The sequence below is a fragment of the Seriola lalandi genome, unplaced genomic scaffold (genome assembly GCF_002814215.2).
Source record: "Seriola lalandi dorsalis isolate HSWRI2012SDOR001 ecotype SW California unplaced genomic scaffold, Sedor1 jcf7180002054885, whole genome shotgun sequence".
Lineage (NCBI taxonomy): Eukaryota > Metazoa > Chordata > Actinopteri > Carangiformes > Carangidae > Seriola > Seriola lalandi.
Genome location: NW_019525437.1, coordinates 3,919,163 through 3,936,599, shown reverse-complemented (window position 1 = coordinate 3,936,599; position 17,437 = coordinate 3,919,163). Strand labels below are relative to the sequence as shown.

Here is a 17,437-nt window from a genome sequence, read left to right as displayed (position 1 = left end):
ATAAAGCATTGAACTTGAACTCTTTGTCTACATGAGCATGTTTTAGTGGGTGAACTTTTGCCGCTGGTAGAGCACAGAGATTGTTATAGTTACGTGCACAACCTGCTGCACAGAAGCCTTACATAACTGTAACATGAACCACTGAGTTCACCACATTTACTATATGAGTGTATGAGTCGTTTTTTTCCTCTGGTTGAATAACTTAAATCATTTTAGGGTGTATATCTGAGGCGTAGTCCCATCTGTTCCCACCCTCTCCCATCTCCTTTCATTCCTGATTTCTGGAGACAGGATAAGGCTTGCATGCTTTAATGGGTTTCAAAGGCTGCCTGACATGACAGTGTGTCTGTGTGTGTGTGTGTGTATGTGTGTGCGTGTGCGTGTGTGTGCGTCTGTATGTGCAGAAGCGCTCTTATTTGCTCATCACTATTCTGTCAAGCTGCAATACCCAACTTGGGGGTTAGGGCCCCCAATGGGTCCCAAGATAAAATGAGGGTTCACAACAAGAAAAAAAAAAAAACTATTGCTCTTAAAAATTTTGGAATAATCTTTTGCTTTTTTGCTGAAACATTGGTTACTTTTATCTCCTTGGGTCCCTAAAAATCCTTGGAATTAAATATAATATTAATTAATTAATTGATTAATTTTGCCCACATGTGGGGTCATAAACAGCTGTTTCTTCATTGTAAAGGGTCACAAGTCAAAAAGCTTTGGAGGCTCTACTGTAAAACAATTAAACTCTCATTACTGGAGTCAGTTAAGGTCAGAGTTTTGTGCATTTTTAATGCAAAAAGGGTGAAGCATATTCAAAATGAAACACCTGTACTTGTCCTCCTTGAGCCGTTAGAACTTTTCAAAATCATATTAATATTTTTAACGCCCTGTGATCATCTCCAGCTTGGCTTCCGTCCACAGGCGAGTTGAGTGAAGCTCCTGGGCAAATACAGGCTCCACACCCACAGACACACCCATGAGTAGTAGGAATCAAGGGAGGAGTGCTGTTTATTAATCCTACTATCGAGTGAAACCCCCTAATGTACAAAAACAAACACACACACATAGACACAGACAGAGCTGCAGTATCTGGTCATGTTAATAGTGCCGTGCTGACTCAGACCGCCTCGCTGCATGTACAGACAGCTCACCGCTCTTCACTCTGACAGTCATGTAAGAGTAGGAGTGTTTTAATAGTTTTGTTTTGTTTTCTTTACCGTCTGAGGGGCTGTCTCATCTTGTCAGGTACTTGGCATCTTCACTCTGCATGTGTGTGTCAAGGGAAAGTTCTGTTATTCAGCCGCAAGATTAAGTGTTGATGACGAACAAAGATAATTCCTGCTGTTCAAGGCGTGGCTGATTGTCCAACATTGTTCTCAGCATTCAAGCCTATAAATGGAAATGCAGAACATGATAAAATCCTCTGCATCACTAGATTTCATTGTTTAGTTTAGCACATGCTACACACTGAAATATAATTTAATTCAGGCCAGTATTCAACTAGAGATATTTTTATCTGCTATTCATCAAATCGATGCTTTCAGACGTAAAAGGTTTGACTCCTGTGATACGAATTAGTGATTCAGGTAAAAGACAGACTTGGTTGTTGCAGTTCACACACCTAAAACTAAATAAAGGTCAAATATCTTCCAAGCTCATTATTACATGGTTGATGTAAGAATTCACATGAAGACGAAAGAACAGAACAGGTTATGCACTTGTGTGTTGGGTGGGGCCCTCGGGTGTCTTTTCTCTGCCCAAGACTAATGACATATCAAGGTTAACATCCATGGCTGCACCTGTATAAGCAGGTGTTGCAGAGAAGACAGATGCAAGGGCAAAAGGGAAGATGTCCTTAAATAAGGAGTAGAAAACAGCACTTTCTTTCCTTTTCCTAAGAAATGTTTAAATGTTTGGCACAGACAATCAATTGTCATAAAGAGAAAGTCAGTATGCAGTAATTCAGATGGTTGCTGGTCAAGAACATGCAAATGAAGAAGAACAAGAAATGAAAAGGGGACTAGCAAAGAACCAATGAATGAATGAATGAACTGTGGACGAACTTAACATACACTTATTTTCTTTCTTGCCAAGAGTTAAGATAAAAAAGAAAATCCACTAGCACCTCTTAAGCTAATTAACATTTAATGGCTACTTTTTCTCCAGTAAATACATTTCCAAAAACATATGTACTGTTTCTTTAAAATATTTGGTATTTATTTAAACAATCTCTGCAAGTGAAAGAGCTTCTGCACTTGCCGCTCTCACAGCTCGCACACCCATGACACACCTATACAGATCCTGGTAAGCTTGGATTTGGTGAGTTACAGGCCAGGTGGTGAGAGCACTTTCATTTGCAGAACAAGTTTGGAGTCAGTCCACAGCTGAGATTCAGTTGTTCAGATGACCGAACATACTGTTCAAAGGTGCAGCAACACACAGGATGGTACTGCAATTTACTGAATTTGAAAACAGTAGCCAATCTGTTTATTGAATCTAATTTTTTCTTTTTGATGTAAAACCATTTGAATTGCCTCTGTGTGAGAAATGTGTTTTTACTATTAATTATTAAAGGTTATTGACAACTCGAATCTTTTAGACGTTACTTGTTGCTAAATATAAAAAGAGAGAGGAGAAAAAAGATTCTAGGAGATTTGTTAGATGAAGTGTCCCAGGTGCACATAAAGCACAGGGCCTCAACTTTATATTAAGATAATCTGGATGGTTACCTTTGTTCAACCTGCCTCTCTCTCCATGTTAATTTGTCTCTCTCTAATTCTGGCCACTGAAAAAAAGTCAAAGCATGATCCTTAAAATAGATCGGTTAGACTTTCAGCTCGATGAAAATCAACTTGGAACACCAGATCCAATATAAACGATACATTTTCTTCATTTAGATGATAAAGAAGAAACAATGAGAGAAGCTAATGAGTATGTGAGTCATTTATGTTTTTTATATTTGGAGAGCTTGTGAATTTCTTCCTGAATTTGCCTGTGTGATTATATTTGTTTTGTATACACAGACACTATTTGCACACGCTTTAAATGTTCTGATACCGACTCTGTGGTGGAGGATAGGGTGGAGCTGCGTACGTAGCAACCACATACCAAAAGACACACACACACACACACACACACACACACACACACACACACACACAGAGTCATATAAAGGGAAGAGTAGGGACATTTATTCTGGAGGCTTTGAGGGCTGTAAATTATTAATACAGCTCGCTGAATCGTGGGGAGTGAGGAGAAAGAAAGAAAAGGCTCTTCTTCCTGTAATGACTTTGCACCTGTGCAGGTGAGCATGTTAGAGAGGATAAGACAAAGACTAGACTCATTCATTGCCTGAGGCGGTTTGCATCAAAAGAGATGACTGTGCGGGGAATTGGTGAGAACCCGTGCTCAGTTTCAACATGGCTGCCTGTATCTCCCATGTTTTCTGTTTATGTGATATTAGTGATGAAATTGCACACAGGCAGTATGTGTAAAGATCCTGTAAACCCACAGGAGCTGTCATGAATATTAATATGGGTTGGCTGTGTATCCTGCTGTCTGGTTTAAGGCAGTATAAGACAGGAGAACAGGCAGACTGCAGGCTGCTGTAGCTCACTGATCTTGTGACAGTGGTTTACCTGTGCAGCAGGGTGACATGGATATGTCCCCTGGGGTTTTGGAGACAGAATCAGGGAGGGGGTGAATGGGAGGGAGGGGCCATTAGAGAGCTGACACATTACACCTGAACCAATCTGGGTCAATGGTCTCATGGAGACAAATGATGCTGCTCCACCTCCTCATATACAGAAGAAGTCTTTCACTCCAGGCCTGACAGTAGAGACAGATGAACTGTAACTTTATTTGGGAGACCTAAAGGACCATGGCGGCGTTATATATATTACATAGTGACTTCCAGTCATTTTAAGTAGCCTGCTAATTTATATATTAATTTAACATTCAAGATTTTAATTGTTTTTTTAATATTATCAAGGACACTTGACTTTTTCTTTCTTTCTGTTTTGCTACATGTTTTGTTATCTAAAAATATTGATGTGACATTTACTTGAGCATCATGTGATCACTCCACTGAAATTGAATGACTGGATGGGTACAATGTTGTCACATGGAGATTATCAGTTACCTAATTTATAGATGATGTGTGACATGTCATCACATATGATCTTATCCCCTCACCTTTACCTAAGGAAGATGATTTGTGGCTGAAATCTTTCCTTGTTCGAACCCTTTTGCTAGATGTTCATGTACAGTATATGTTACATGTCTGCTAGTCAAAGCATGGTGTAGTGGTTTAAATTGTTGATTCTGCATGACAAACCTTGCATTCATTTTCATTTATTTCACTACAGTATGAAAATCATTTAGCAGAGACTGAGTTTTCTTAAATTCATATTGTCATTAGAAGAAGAGAAGATGTAATGGTGACATTAATGAAAACCAGTGGATGTGTAAATACATTCAAAAAAATCTAAAACCCTATTGTCTACCTTGATCAGCAGTAATGTAAAATATATATTTTTGTGTCTACAAAAGCACAAACAGCGATATAATCCTTTAGCATTAAAGGGATATTAAAGGGATAGTACAACATTTTGGGAAATAAGCTTATTTGCTTTCTTGCCAAGAGTTAGGCTGCATGAGAAGATCAGTATCCCTGTATGTGTCTGTGGAGGTGGAGCTGTAAGATGGTTAGCATAGATTAGCATAAAGACTGGAAATGGGGAAACAGGTATAGCCGATACATAAACAGAAATGTGTTACCATTTTACTTACAGTTAGCTGTACACACAGACAGAAATAGACAAAAAGAATAGGAAGTTAAACTGTAGCACCCTCTTAACTGAATGGATCAGTTAAGATAAGATAAGATAAGATAAGATAAGATAAGATAGTCCATTATTAGTCCTACAGTGGGGAAATTCACAGTGTCAGCAGCAAAGTGACATTACAGAGATAAGAAAGCTGCAAAATGTCAATATCAATACTTAAAAAAAGATAAATAATAGATAATAATGTACTGTAACATTATACTACATACAATACTTCAGTATAACAAAAAATAGCAGCAGATAAGGGATATTGCACATATGGTGTGTATTAAATAGGTCTGGATTGAGTGCAGCAACTCTGCCTGTCACAAATGTCCAGCAGGTGGCTCTGAAGCACAACACAAGTCAGTGACAGCTGAACTTTCTTAGCAGCTGACTCACCGAAAACCCAGAAATTGTCTCTTTTGCATTTTGGTTTGAGTTCGAATTAAACAAACAAGATGCAACATGTTAATATATGAAGGTGCTGGTTAGTGTGTTTTTTAACTCTGACCAGATCCAGAATAAATGTTTACAGCCTTTACGCAAAGCTAAGCTAACAGCCTCTCGGCTTTAACACCATTCCAAAAATGCTGTGTGTAGCAACACCAATAAATCATTATGTTCATTTGGATATAGCAGTAAAATTACCATAAACAAATCAAACGATTGCTGACATTGACATTTAGTTCATTTCGCCTTATGTAATTTGAGCTATTTTCTTGAATTAGTATGTGCATGTGGGGGGGTCACGCTCTAGTTAGGGTCTGAATCAGCTCTGGTATGTGTCATAGTACGGGTGTGGTTGGCAAAATGTAACAGATGACATAACACACACACACACACACACACACACACACACACACCTCCTCATCTTGTTCTCAGCCTCCTCCTCCATCTCAAACCTTAATAAGTCTCTCAGGAGGAGGAGGAGGAGGAGAAAGGTGGGAGGAGGGGAGAGATGAGTGAAAGCTGAGCACAAGTTGTCACCTCCCTGCTACACTGTCAGCCTCGCCCTGAAAACCAGCTCCATATCATTCAGAGACATCAGGAATGAAGTGTTTGCTATCAGGTTAATACACGCGCGCGCGCACACACACACATACATACACATACATACACACACATACACACACATACACACACACACACACACACACGTTCTGCAGGCTCCTCCAATGCAGAGGGAAAATCTGTCACTTAAATCTCAAGGTCACTCTCACAGAGTCATGTGGGAGCAGCTGCAGCCTCATCAACACCCACATGTGCATCCGTTTAAGGACGTTCAAATCTTGCTTTATTGCACCTTTGGCAGCCCAGCAGTGTGAGCTATGTTTTATTTTCTGTCTGCATATTTTGCTGAGAGTCCAATTAAACGAGAAAAACTGATGCATGGACGTGCACCGTGATCGTTTGACGCCCCCTCGCGGCAGCGCATCATCCAAGAAACCCTTCCATCCTTCCATTGTCTCCCCCAAACCAGTAACTAATGCTGCCTATTTATATGGCGGTTACAAAAAAAAATCATATGACGCAAAACAGTCTCCGTAGGACGTTCAGCAAACGCATCAACACAAACCACCCACAAGAAAAAAAAAACTGGAGCAACATCTCCACTTGATCCTCACATCATAAATCATGTGGAATCGATGGAGACGTGAATGATGAGTGATTCTAACAAGCTTTATATTGAGTGGAGAAGGTAGAAGCTGCACAAAGGGGATCATTGTTGCCTGCAGATGCCCGTCAGTGGTGCAGTCGCCCTTTGAAGGCTCTCCAATCGCAGCTCATAGCGCGACCGAGGGAGGGCGGGGTTTGCCCCCCCCCCTTTTTTTTCCTCCTCCCTCCTCCCCAATCTTTTGCTCCAAGCCCCGCTTTGGCACCGTGTCCCATTGACTAGACGGCGACAAACCGAGGAGCATATTCCACCCTGAGCGTCCCTGAACTCAACAACGTCAAAGTGGACCGCTGATGACTGGGAGCTCGGCTGTTGCGGACTTGAGGAACTAAGTGATGCGCACCTCCAGGAGGTCACAGCCTGGGCAGGTATGAGACCTGTGGCGCTCATGGATGAAGGACCAGCAGATGTTTAGTGGATCCTAATCTGGATGTAGCTCCATGTTCCACTTCTACACAACCAGCAGGCCTGGCCCAGTTCAGCCCCACATGGATGGATCCCGCTGTAGGAGCCGTACTTATGGAATATGAAGCCCGTGCGTATGAGCATGCCGAGTGCACTCCTCTCCGGGAGCTTCTCCACAGCCCTCTCCCCCTGACACAGCCACCCCACTCGGACATCCCCTGGTCGCTTGGAACCCCCTCGCCATGAGGGCGACTGTTCGGTGATTCGGTGCCTCTGCACGTCTGAACGGACCGGAGACCACCTTTTTTTTTTGGATCGGGGCTTTTGCTGGTTGTACACAGGATTTATCTGCGCTGCGCTGTGGGCTTTCTTTGTGTCAAAGGGCTTAACGCAGAGTGCGCGTAGAGCAACAGAGCGGGGGCTTTGCATCGCCCGCTGTTGCGCCCAGCTGCTCTCTTTTGTGGCCGGGCCGTGATGGCAGCCGGCCGGCCGGAGGCGCAGGACCACCCGCCCGAGAACGGCTTCACTCCGCTGGAGCACCCGGCGCCCCGGCTGCTACCGCACATCGACGGCTCGGTTCTGCCGTCTCTGGGGGGCTTCGGGAAACACCAGAAACAGCTCGTGGTCCTGACCTGGATACCAGCATTGTTCATCGGCTTTAGCCAGTTTTCGGATTATTTCCTCCTGGCGCAACCCAATGGCACGTGCGTGCAACCCCTCACAAACGGGAGTAACTGGACCGTGGCGTCCCCGCCGGTCACCGTCACAGGGGGATCGCCAGCGCTGCAACTCAAAGGCAACGGCACCGGGGAGGGATACGGCGACGGCAGCGGTGTGCTACTGTGCGCCTGCAAGGAGTGGAGGCTGGAGCTGCAGACGGGACTTAGTCAGAATGTGGTTACCAAGGTAACGAGTGAGAACCAGATAGACCCACAGTGTTATCTCCATGACAGAAAAAAAAATCACTCTGTTCACCATCATCATCCTCATCCTCACCACCCCGTGTCTTCATCATCGCTGCCAGTCTCAGTTTAAAGCTGCTCCGACACAGCTGACTAACAAGTTACCCACTGACCTCAATATGACAAGATGTGTGTGTGTGTGTGTGTGTGCGCGCGCGCGCGTGTGTTGAGCTCAGAGAATGCAGCAGCTGATAGTAGGCTACTGTAGCATGTACAGTGTGTGTGTGTGTGTGTGTGTGTGTGTTATGGGACTGGGTGATAAGGTTGAAATCAGTACTGCAATATTAATAACACTTTTTCTACAGTGTACCACAATATGGCAAACAAATAATCAAATGTTCAATTCAATAAATTGTCCCACTGTTATGCATACACACTTCTGGATTCCCAACTGGTCAAAGTGGGAAACAGCCCTAAAGCCAGAGAACTAGGGATGCACTGATGCACCGTTTTACCTCCGGATATTGATCCTGATATCTCAGCTCAGTGCGTCGGCCTATGTTGATTCACATTAATCCAATCCAACACCAGGAGGCTTAACTCTCTTTTTTCCAAACTAAATCTGTAAGCTTCACAGATTGCGGTGATGCTAAAATGTGATTCAGGGACCAGGCATGACAGAAACTCAGAATTTCATAATGACTTTGACGAACGAACTGTATCTAATGTGGATTAGTCATATTAGCCAATATCCAATCTGATCACTAATGGTGTAGATCCTTCAATATCAGTAGGTATAGGGGTCCAGCTACTGGGGGCCACCTGATAGGTTACTAAAGCAATGCAGTTTTCAATTTCAACAACCAAATTGTTCGTTTTTCATTGCAAATTGCTTGGAATCTAATTTGGATGCAGAACCTTATAAAACAATGACACTATCTGATCATATTATCTTGATACAATTGCACTGATAGTCAAAAAAATTCTTTGGAATTTTGCATTAACACCCAGCTCTGTGTGTGTGTGTGTCATATGTTTTCTCTCAACACTGGTGCTAATAGCCTGTACATAATAAACCCATACTGACTGTGTTCCTTCACCATCACCGGCCATTTCACAACCAAAATCATCATTCATAACCGATGATCATCTCCTTCAGCCCTCTCCTCTCTGCTCCTCTGCACAGCGGGGAGTTCTGTAAATCATTGTTAAAGACCAACACTACTTTCACACACAGCTGAATCGGTCCACCAGGCTCCTGCAGATACTTTCAGGGTCGTGCACAAATATAAGAGTACACATCGTGCTTCCACGTGTCCTTGGCTGAGTTTCAGATGCTGAGAGCTGCAGCGTTGTGTGCACTGACCCATGAGCTCAGAGGAAAGAGTGGAAAACTATTGATTGCTGTTATTATAGACACGCGCCCACATTCACACACACACACACACACACACATACACACACACACACACGCTTGCTTTTCTCTCTCTCTCTCTCACACACACGTACATATATACGTTCTTGTGTTTTCTCTCTTTTCCTTTTATAACACACATTTGAATATTTCAAAAGCGTCCGCAGCATGTTTGCTCACTCATCAGCCTTCATGAATTATCAAAACAGTGAGTCAGAGAGTGAAAAGAGTTTGACAGACTTGTGATGAGAGAAGCCCACATTTCTTTTTTTGTTTCTGTGCAGCTTTCAGATTAAAAAACTGCTCGTCTGCTGATGTTTAATTCCCTTTTATCTTGTTGTGGGTGGTTCTCTGTGAGAAGTTGGCTAATGTTCTTCTGTTTCTCTTTGTCTCTGTTTCAGTGGAACCTGGTGTGCGACTCTGCCTGGAAGGTGCACATTGCCAAGTTCTCTTTGCTGGTGGGCTCCATATTTGGCTACCTAGTGATGGGTGTCATGGCCGACTGGTATGCTGCCTCCTTCATTTCTGTTTTGTGCCTTTCTACAGTGTGTTAGTTTAAAGCTCCATATTTTCCTCTTCTCCTGTGTTTTATTTGAAGTGTTGATCCATAAGAAGATATATTTGTGGTTCTAAGAACCAAAAACCATCTCAATGTAGTTTTACATCTCCTCTCTCAGGCTTCTCTCTGGAGCTCTAGTAACAACAGGTTGGTGAGTCAATCAGAAGAGAGGAGGCTCCGAGCCTCCCTTCTGATTGGCTGACTGTTTTCTGAGTGATCCAATAAAAATATAGCAGATTTCAGGTAAAAACAATCAGTGAAACCAAATCCTGCAAGGTTGGATGGTGGGTCCAGGTGGGCTTGAGGCATGGCTGAGAGCGGTGACTGCTTTGTTGTGACATCACAAAGTTACAGAAGTCCTGACGGCTGGTTTTAAGGCTCAGTTTCTGAATACAGGATGTGTGCATTTCTCTGTGGACTGAGTGCTTTGATACTTTCACAGTATTAATATAGAACCTAGACCTGATCTATAATCAAAAAAGGTTATGAAGATGTCGTACTCACCAAACCAATAGCCGAGATCTTGCAGCATTATTACAAAGACGTCCAATGTGGCAAGAAACACAAGAAGTCAGATGATCAGATTGAAAACAAACCTCCAGGACAGCCAAACACATCTGGAAGAGAAAACAAAGGCAAACAGTAGAATTATTCCCTGAACTATCCATTGTACATGTTCACCACAGTTCAAAGAATTATTTCCTGCTTCAGCTTTGACCAGTACGGATTGTTAGTGACACAATGACTTTTATGAATGAATGTCTGAACCAAATTTCATGGAAATCAACCCAGTATTTGTCGAGATATTTCACTCTGCCAATCCATCTGGTAGATATTGAGGTATTTCACAAGTTAAGTGAGAGCTCCAACCTGCTGGTGGTGCTAGATTGAATGTCAGGGTATCGCCAAAGTCATTTAGATTCATCCTGTAGGAATCATACATATCTGTACCAAATCTCAAGGCATCCAGCTGATACTTTCTAAAATATTTGAGTCTATACTGAGCTACTGGACAGAGCCCTGCTGCTAGCATTGCTAAAAATTCAGCAATAACAGCCTCTTCTAGAAACAATGTCCCCGTCACTCCCTTATATTCCACAGATCACACTGTTAGCAGTTTTAGTACAGATCATTTCTTCAGTATTATTTCAGTTTGTGAGTTAGCCAATGTTGATTATAAATTCTTTTCATTAAGTTTTTTAAAACTCAACTCAAAAAACTTCATTCTCAAATTATGGACAATTCAAACCGAAACTATCTGCTAAGTGAGAAAATGTCTTTTTGTAATTTGGTGAAATGACCCTTTAAGCCACGCTGTTGTCCGTGGAATTCATTGTGGTCACGTCTGTAGCCTGCGAACCACCTGAGCTGCCTCGTGGGAAAAAAAGTCCCAGCATTGTGTTTGGGATCAGTGACCATGGAAACAATGTAAAGAAATGTGCAGGGCACAGAGGCCTCAGCTCTGACCTGACCCACTGATCTACTGACCCCCCTTAAACCAGGAAGTTCACAGTCCACAGAGTCTGAGGGAAACAATGAGTGGAATGATCCCTTTCACCCGACTGCACATCAAAAGCTTCTTTTCTACAGTTTGTGACAGTTTCTAAACACTGTGCTGCATCTTTCTCTTTCTGTCTTTTCCCTCCTGTTCCTAAGGTTTGGTCGACACCCAGTGTTGATTCTCTCGGTGCTTTTCATGCTGGTGTTTGGTCTGAGTGTTGCCTTCTCTGTAAACGTCACCATGTTCAGCACCTTGCGCTTCTTTGAGGGTTTCTGCTTGGCGGGCCTCGCTCTCTCCCTCTACGTGCTCAGTAAGTACCTGCTTTCACCACCTCACGCATGTCTGCTTTTTTCTCTGTGCTTTTCTGCGCCTGTATTTCCTCATTCTTCCTCTTTGTTGTCCTTATTTAATCTAACCATTGATGCCTGAGTAGTACGGAGCCTTGGAAGGGACATAAAGATGGGACATGTTTGAAGTTTGTGTGTCCAGGATACCTCATAACTTCTTGTGCTTCTTGAATAAGTTTCATTGTTTGTTTTTAGTTCGCCAGTTTATTCCAGTTATTGAGTATCAATATTTGTTTGGTCAGATCTGTAATCCCTGTCTCCATTTTGATAAAGGCTGGTGGACTGTATAAAACTTCAGGCACTGCAGATCGAATTTAGTTTTTAACTATATCTGGTGTAATAAATGTATTGTGTATTGCCCTTGTTCAATAAGCAATAAGAAAAGTCCAGTTTTTTATGTGTCTGTCACTTACACAGTCACATATAAAGCTCTAATATATTAAAAAGTTGCCAATACACCAAAAACAAACCAAAAACAATCGCCTTATTCACAGAAATGTAAGAAAAACACATATTTGCTGTCAAAAGAAGCCTCAGATGAGGCTTAAGTGTTCATTGTTTAATTCCTCTTTAATGACTGTTGCCAAAAATATTTCTCCTGACCTGTGCTTTATCCCCACACTGTCATTTAATGTGTAGATACTGTCAGCACATCAGCCTCTACAGTTTAAAATGTCACATATTTTAACATATTCATTATTTTTGTGATGCCAGTTAGTAATAGAGATCCAATGTGCAGCTAGAATTTACAGGGTTTAGTATGAAACGTAATCCAGGCTTAGAATATAAATCTGTCATCTAATACCATTGTTTAATATGTCTGTTTTTAGCAGCTTCAGCAATTACCATTTCCCTGAAGCCCAAGACCTTTGTTGGTTAAATGTCACCACCTTGGTAAGAGGAGCTAGTTCAGAGTTAGTTGTAGCTAAAGTAGGACAGGGAGGGCGAGTGGCATTGGCAAAAAATCACAGCTAAAAACATGAACATATGATATTAGAGGAAAGTCCTGGTAGATATTATGAGTGAGGTTGAAACCAACAGTTACAAAGACATACTTTATTACATGCACTGCTGTGCTTGAACTGAATGGATGCTGTAGTTTTTTGTATGCTAAATAGCTAATTGTTGTTTTACTTTGTTGAAATCAGTAAAAATTTGAATTCTAATAGTAAATACAGAGTTACAGAAGCTGAAACTGCAGATGTCAGGACTTCAACTGTTTATATGTGCAAGGTTTTTGTAAGAGAGCCCAGAAATAGATCTTCCCTCCCCCTTCTATAATGTTGTCTTCCATGTCCCCTCAGGGCCTCTGTTAAGCAGCAACTAGCCAAGGTGATCAAAATGACACCACTGGCTGATAGCGTTTTTATTTCCCTGAAGAAAGCCCTCACCCCCTGCTGCATTCCCCACTGTCCCTTCTCCCTGCTGATGTCCCCCTCTTTCTCACCCTCTGTTAGGCCAGCTCTCTCTTTCAGGCTGGTCAGAGATTAGTCATACGTTATGCGTGAAGTGAGGGCAGACTTTGAGCTCTGGCGATGGGGCGGGTTTTGTCCCTCCCAGCAGGGGTTCCAGATAAATCTCTGCTGAACCGCTTCTAAAAACAAACAAACAAAATGTACGCCTCCAAGCCGTCTGCCGAGAGGCCCCTGAGAGTTGAATTTAATCTGTGATGTACACAAAGGCAAACAACATACACATAACGTTGTAGTTTATGGTGCCTGCCCTTTAAGTTCAAGTCACAGGGAGTTGTGAGTGGAAGAGTGGAAAGAATTTAGTGTCAAAGCATGTTTTAAGGAAGATGAAGACAACACTACAACTACCTGATTACATTGGACTTATTTGGGCCATTCCAAAGATATGCAGCAGCTTATGGTCGAGCAAATGGAAAATACGAATAAAATAAGAAATTCTAAGACTAAGAGTCCGTGGTCATGCTAACATGTTTAGCAGGTATAATGTTTACCACGTTTAATGTCGTGTGTTAGCATGCTAACTGCTAGCTGACACTTTGACCCGGTGATGATGCCGACATTCCTTTCCCTGGAGCCACTTAGCTAACTGGCCAAACACTAACACAACACTGTTAACGGCTACAAATGACAAGTGTAACTTGAACAGTGAATAAAAAATGCATTTATTTACCTTTATCAGCACAAGGAATTCATGTCTGCTAGCTTTTTGAGCTCTTCTGTATTAGGGCTGAATAATTTCAGGAAAGTGTTGAACTGCACCTTTTCAAACCAATGTTAAAATCGTAATTTAAATCGTAGGCTGGTCCTTGTGTATTAACCAAGATAAGTTTGTGATACACACTTGCAACAAGCTACAACATTAATTGATTTAGATAAAATAATGTTTTTGCTCACTGTTGAGGTCCTCCCAAGTTTTCTTATTTTTTTATTCTGAAACCAGTCAACCAGTCAAGTAAACTATTACATAAAAGTTCATAGTTTCCTAAAGAAAGTCTGTTAAGTCTGTACTTACATAAATCAGTAATATTTAAAGGAGCTACTTGCAAGTTTTGTTATTGCTACATAGCTAACTTTAGCATTAACAGCTGTTTACTTACCAGTCAGTTCAGCAACAAACTTCATTCCTTTACTCACCAACAGCTGTCTCCAGAGGTGTAAAGCAACCCTCTTGTTTTGCTTCTTTTCACTTCTTTTCTTCTACGGAAGTTAGCATGCTAACCAGCTAGCCCCAGCCTGTCTCGTCTCTTTCTAACATTGAGTCACTGCAGTGTCCAGGCTGCTGTGAAGAGGTAGCACTGCTCAGAGGACATATTGTAGCCTCGTCTTGTAAACGCAGTGATGGCTAAGCGCTTATCAAGACTGGTAGGTGAACCGCTGTTAATGCTAACATTAGCTATGTAGCAATAGCAACATTTCAACATGACATTTAAATCTCAGGTGACAGTTCCTCCCATTTTGCCTAAAACTCCATTCTACCTTTCCTCCTCCCCCTCTTTATCTGTTTATATACTTTGCTCATTCATGTCACACACACACACACACACACACACACACACACACACACACACACACTTAAATAATTTGTTTCATGTTATCACAGCCTGTTTGCCAAACACAAATACCTGTAATGGGAGGCAATTTTTCTATTTTTCCATTTCACTTGTTGGTGTGCTCGATGATCACTCAACAATGGATTAGTAACGTATGTTCGTACGTGTGTGTGTGTGTGTTTGTGTGTGCGTGTGTGTGTGTGTGACAGAGAGAGAGAACAGATTGCAGGCATGCACTTTGAAGTACAATGAAAAAAAGGTGTTTGCATGAGGTGTTGTGTGAGGTGTGGATACATACAGTAGGAGGAACATTCGGCTCGCTGCCACAGAACAACTCGCTTTAAAGTGAATTCACTCTCTGACAGCAGATAATAGACACTGCCACCCCATTAACAGTGAAGCGCATGTAGAATAACAGCATGAAACGAATCATGAAGACATTTGAAGCTTCGAATAAACACATGTTCAAAGTCTGAAACACACTGTACTAATACATGAGCTGCAAGGCAATGACGCCCAACTGGCAATTTTTCATTATTCCACAAAAAGAAGACAGATATGAAAATCCTTTTTTACCTTGTTTCTCCTTTACTTGTTTGCCAGGAGAGGAACAAAAGTATCTATTTTCTGTCATGCAGGACAGAAACACCACAGTCGATCAGTATTTTGGCAGTAACACATTGTTTTGTTTTGTTGGCTCTGTGCTACAGTGCTTTGGATTTGAAGTGAAAAAATGACTATGAGGTTGAAGCGCTGACCTTCAGCTTTACTTTGAAGGTGTTCACATCCATACTGGGGGTTGAGTGGCTCTTTTTATGCACAATATCCCAAGTTTTGTGTAGGAAGTGTCCTTGATTCTCTTGGTTTTAGTGGGCCAAAAGTAAGTGGGATAAATTTAAATGAAATTGTCTTTGACTTAGTTTCTTTCTGATTATAACAATAACAATAAATATGGTTGTGGTACTGTGGTATGGTCGTAAAATCTGGAAATGCAGCGACACCGCTAGAAGGAAGGTGAGAAACACAGTCAGCCAATCAGGTGGGTTGTAAACCTGCCAAAAGGTTTGGCCAAGTTTATCTGGAAGAGAAAACAAATGCTAACATTAAAATACCACCCAAACTGTCTGTTTTATGCATGAATCACAGTTTACAAACTGACCTCCTAGTTCAACTTTAGTCTATACTCACCACAATTATTAAGACATAGTTTACCTGTGATATTAGGTATCATTATTAACATTTTGGAGCGCCCTCACTTTAAGTTTTTCCTCTAAATAAAGTGGTTCAGATAATTGCACATGATTTCGTGTTTTCAAATGTTTCAGGTAAAACACTGGAATATTGTAAACTGGAACATTCCTTTAACATTTGGTGTCCAATTCTTTGCTTTTCAACTTTGTGAAGGCTTTGACCAAAAAACATCAACAGACACTTGATATCATCACATTCACATTCAGGTTGGTCTTCAGCAGGTGAAACACACATTCAGCTGGTCATGTGACAAACCCGGCGAATGGGGATCGCTCCTCTCCAGTCATAAAAACACTCATTGGTTGCTTTGTCTCTATGTTTAAGATCATTCCCCTGCAGCAGCGCGCTAAAATGGGGCAGATGTTTGGGACGTAAAAACCCTCAAATCATCCGAAAACCAGCATTTTAACACCAGAGTCATGGCTTCATTTAGAATCTAACATGCTGGAGTACAGAGGCAGCACAACACAACAGAGGCTCATCACTGTGCCTGACAGCTGTGTGCTAAACAGGCTGCAGCGGAAAGCACACCAGATAGAGGAGTCCTAAAAACACACATGTAACATGCATATACTGTATTATGGATGATTGGACAGCAAGTACGCATGTGTGCTGTGATTGCAGTGTTCCATCCTTTTCCTTTCTATCTCCCCACATAAACACCCTTTTTCTTTCCCTCCTTTCACCCTTTGTCACTGTAAATGCGGTGCTGAATTTGTATTTCTGAATCCAGCAGCTCTCTAGCCCTTTTTCATTTTCTCCTCCTCGACTCTCCTCTGCTCCATTCATCCCACCCTGCTCCTCCTCTCTCTCTCTCTTTCACTCTCTCACTACCATTTTATTACTACCAGCAGTCACACCCTCACTTGCTCATTTTCTCGAGGCTCATTTGAAATCTCTCATCATTTCAGTTATCTCGCCGCAACATGCAGCGCATAATAAACTCCACTAGAGCTTTCGTTGGCTCTGCTAATGTAAATGTGTTGATCTGTGTGTGTGTGTGTGTGTGTGTGTGTTTGTTTTGTGCATATTTGGTTGTGGCAGCAATTCTACACGGGTTTATTAGTTTGCACTTTAGCACCTTCCTCTGGGCCATCCTCTGGGAACTGTTGGTATTGAGCTTCCTCCTGCTCTTGATTTTTCCTTGTTTTCTTTTCATTTTAGGACAGAAAGCTGTGTGTAATCATGACTGAGTATTGTCCATACTCCTTTAGAAGATATTCATATTTAAAGATGCACCTTTACTCACCACTGTCAGCTGGAGAGGTGGCTTCTTCTCAGAGGATTGCAGCTGTCGTCATCTTGGGTTTACAGCAGCTACAATAATTCAAATAGAGACACAGTTTCAATGTGAAAAAAAAATAGCAAAATCTTTAAAGAAACACAATTGCTGCAGAATAATGAACTTTTTTGTTATTGATCCATACGTTCCCACCAATCATTGCTAACTTTGCTACTACCTGTGGAGAAGTTGGTGGCTGGTGGAGACCAAAAGCGCCCTCAATTCTCCATAACTTTAAGCTTTAATAAAATGTAAA

General features: G+C 41.8%; 1 protein-coding gene across 1 annotated transcript in view; it reads left to right on the top strand.

The window, feature by feature from the left end:
• The first annotated feature begins 6,677 nt into the window (after positions 1 to 6,677).
• The window catches only part of slc22a23b (solute carrier family 22 member 23b), a 22,793-nt gene continuing 12,033 nt past the window's right edge, over positions 6,678 to 17,437 (top strand). The window contains exons 1-3 of the mRNA XM_087179997.1: positions 6,678 to 7,809; positions 9,621 to 9,724; positions 11,435 to 11,589. Of these exons, the coding sequence (XP_087036123.1) occupies positions 7,378 to 7,809; positions 9,621 to 9,724; positions 11,435 to 11,589 (691 nt within the window). The 5' untranslated portion in view covers positions 6,678 to 7,377. The remainder of the gene's footprint in view (positions 7,810 to 9,620; positions 9,725 to 11,434; positions 11,590 to 17,437) is intronic.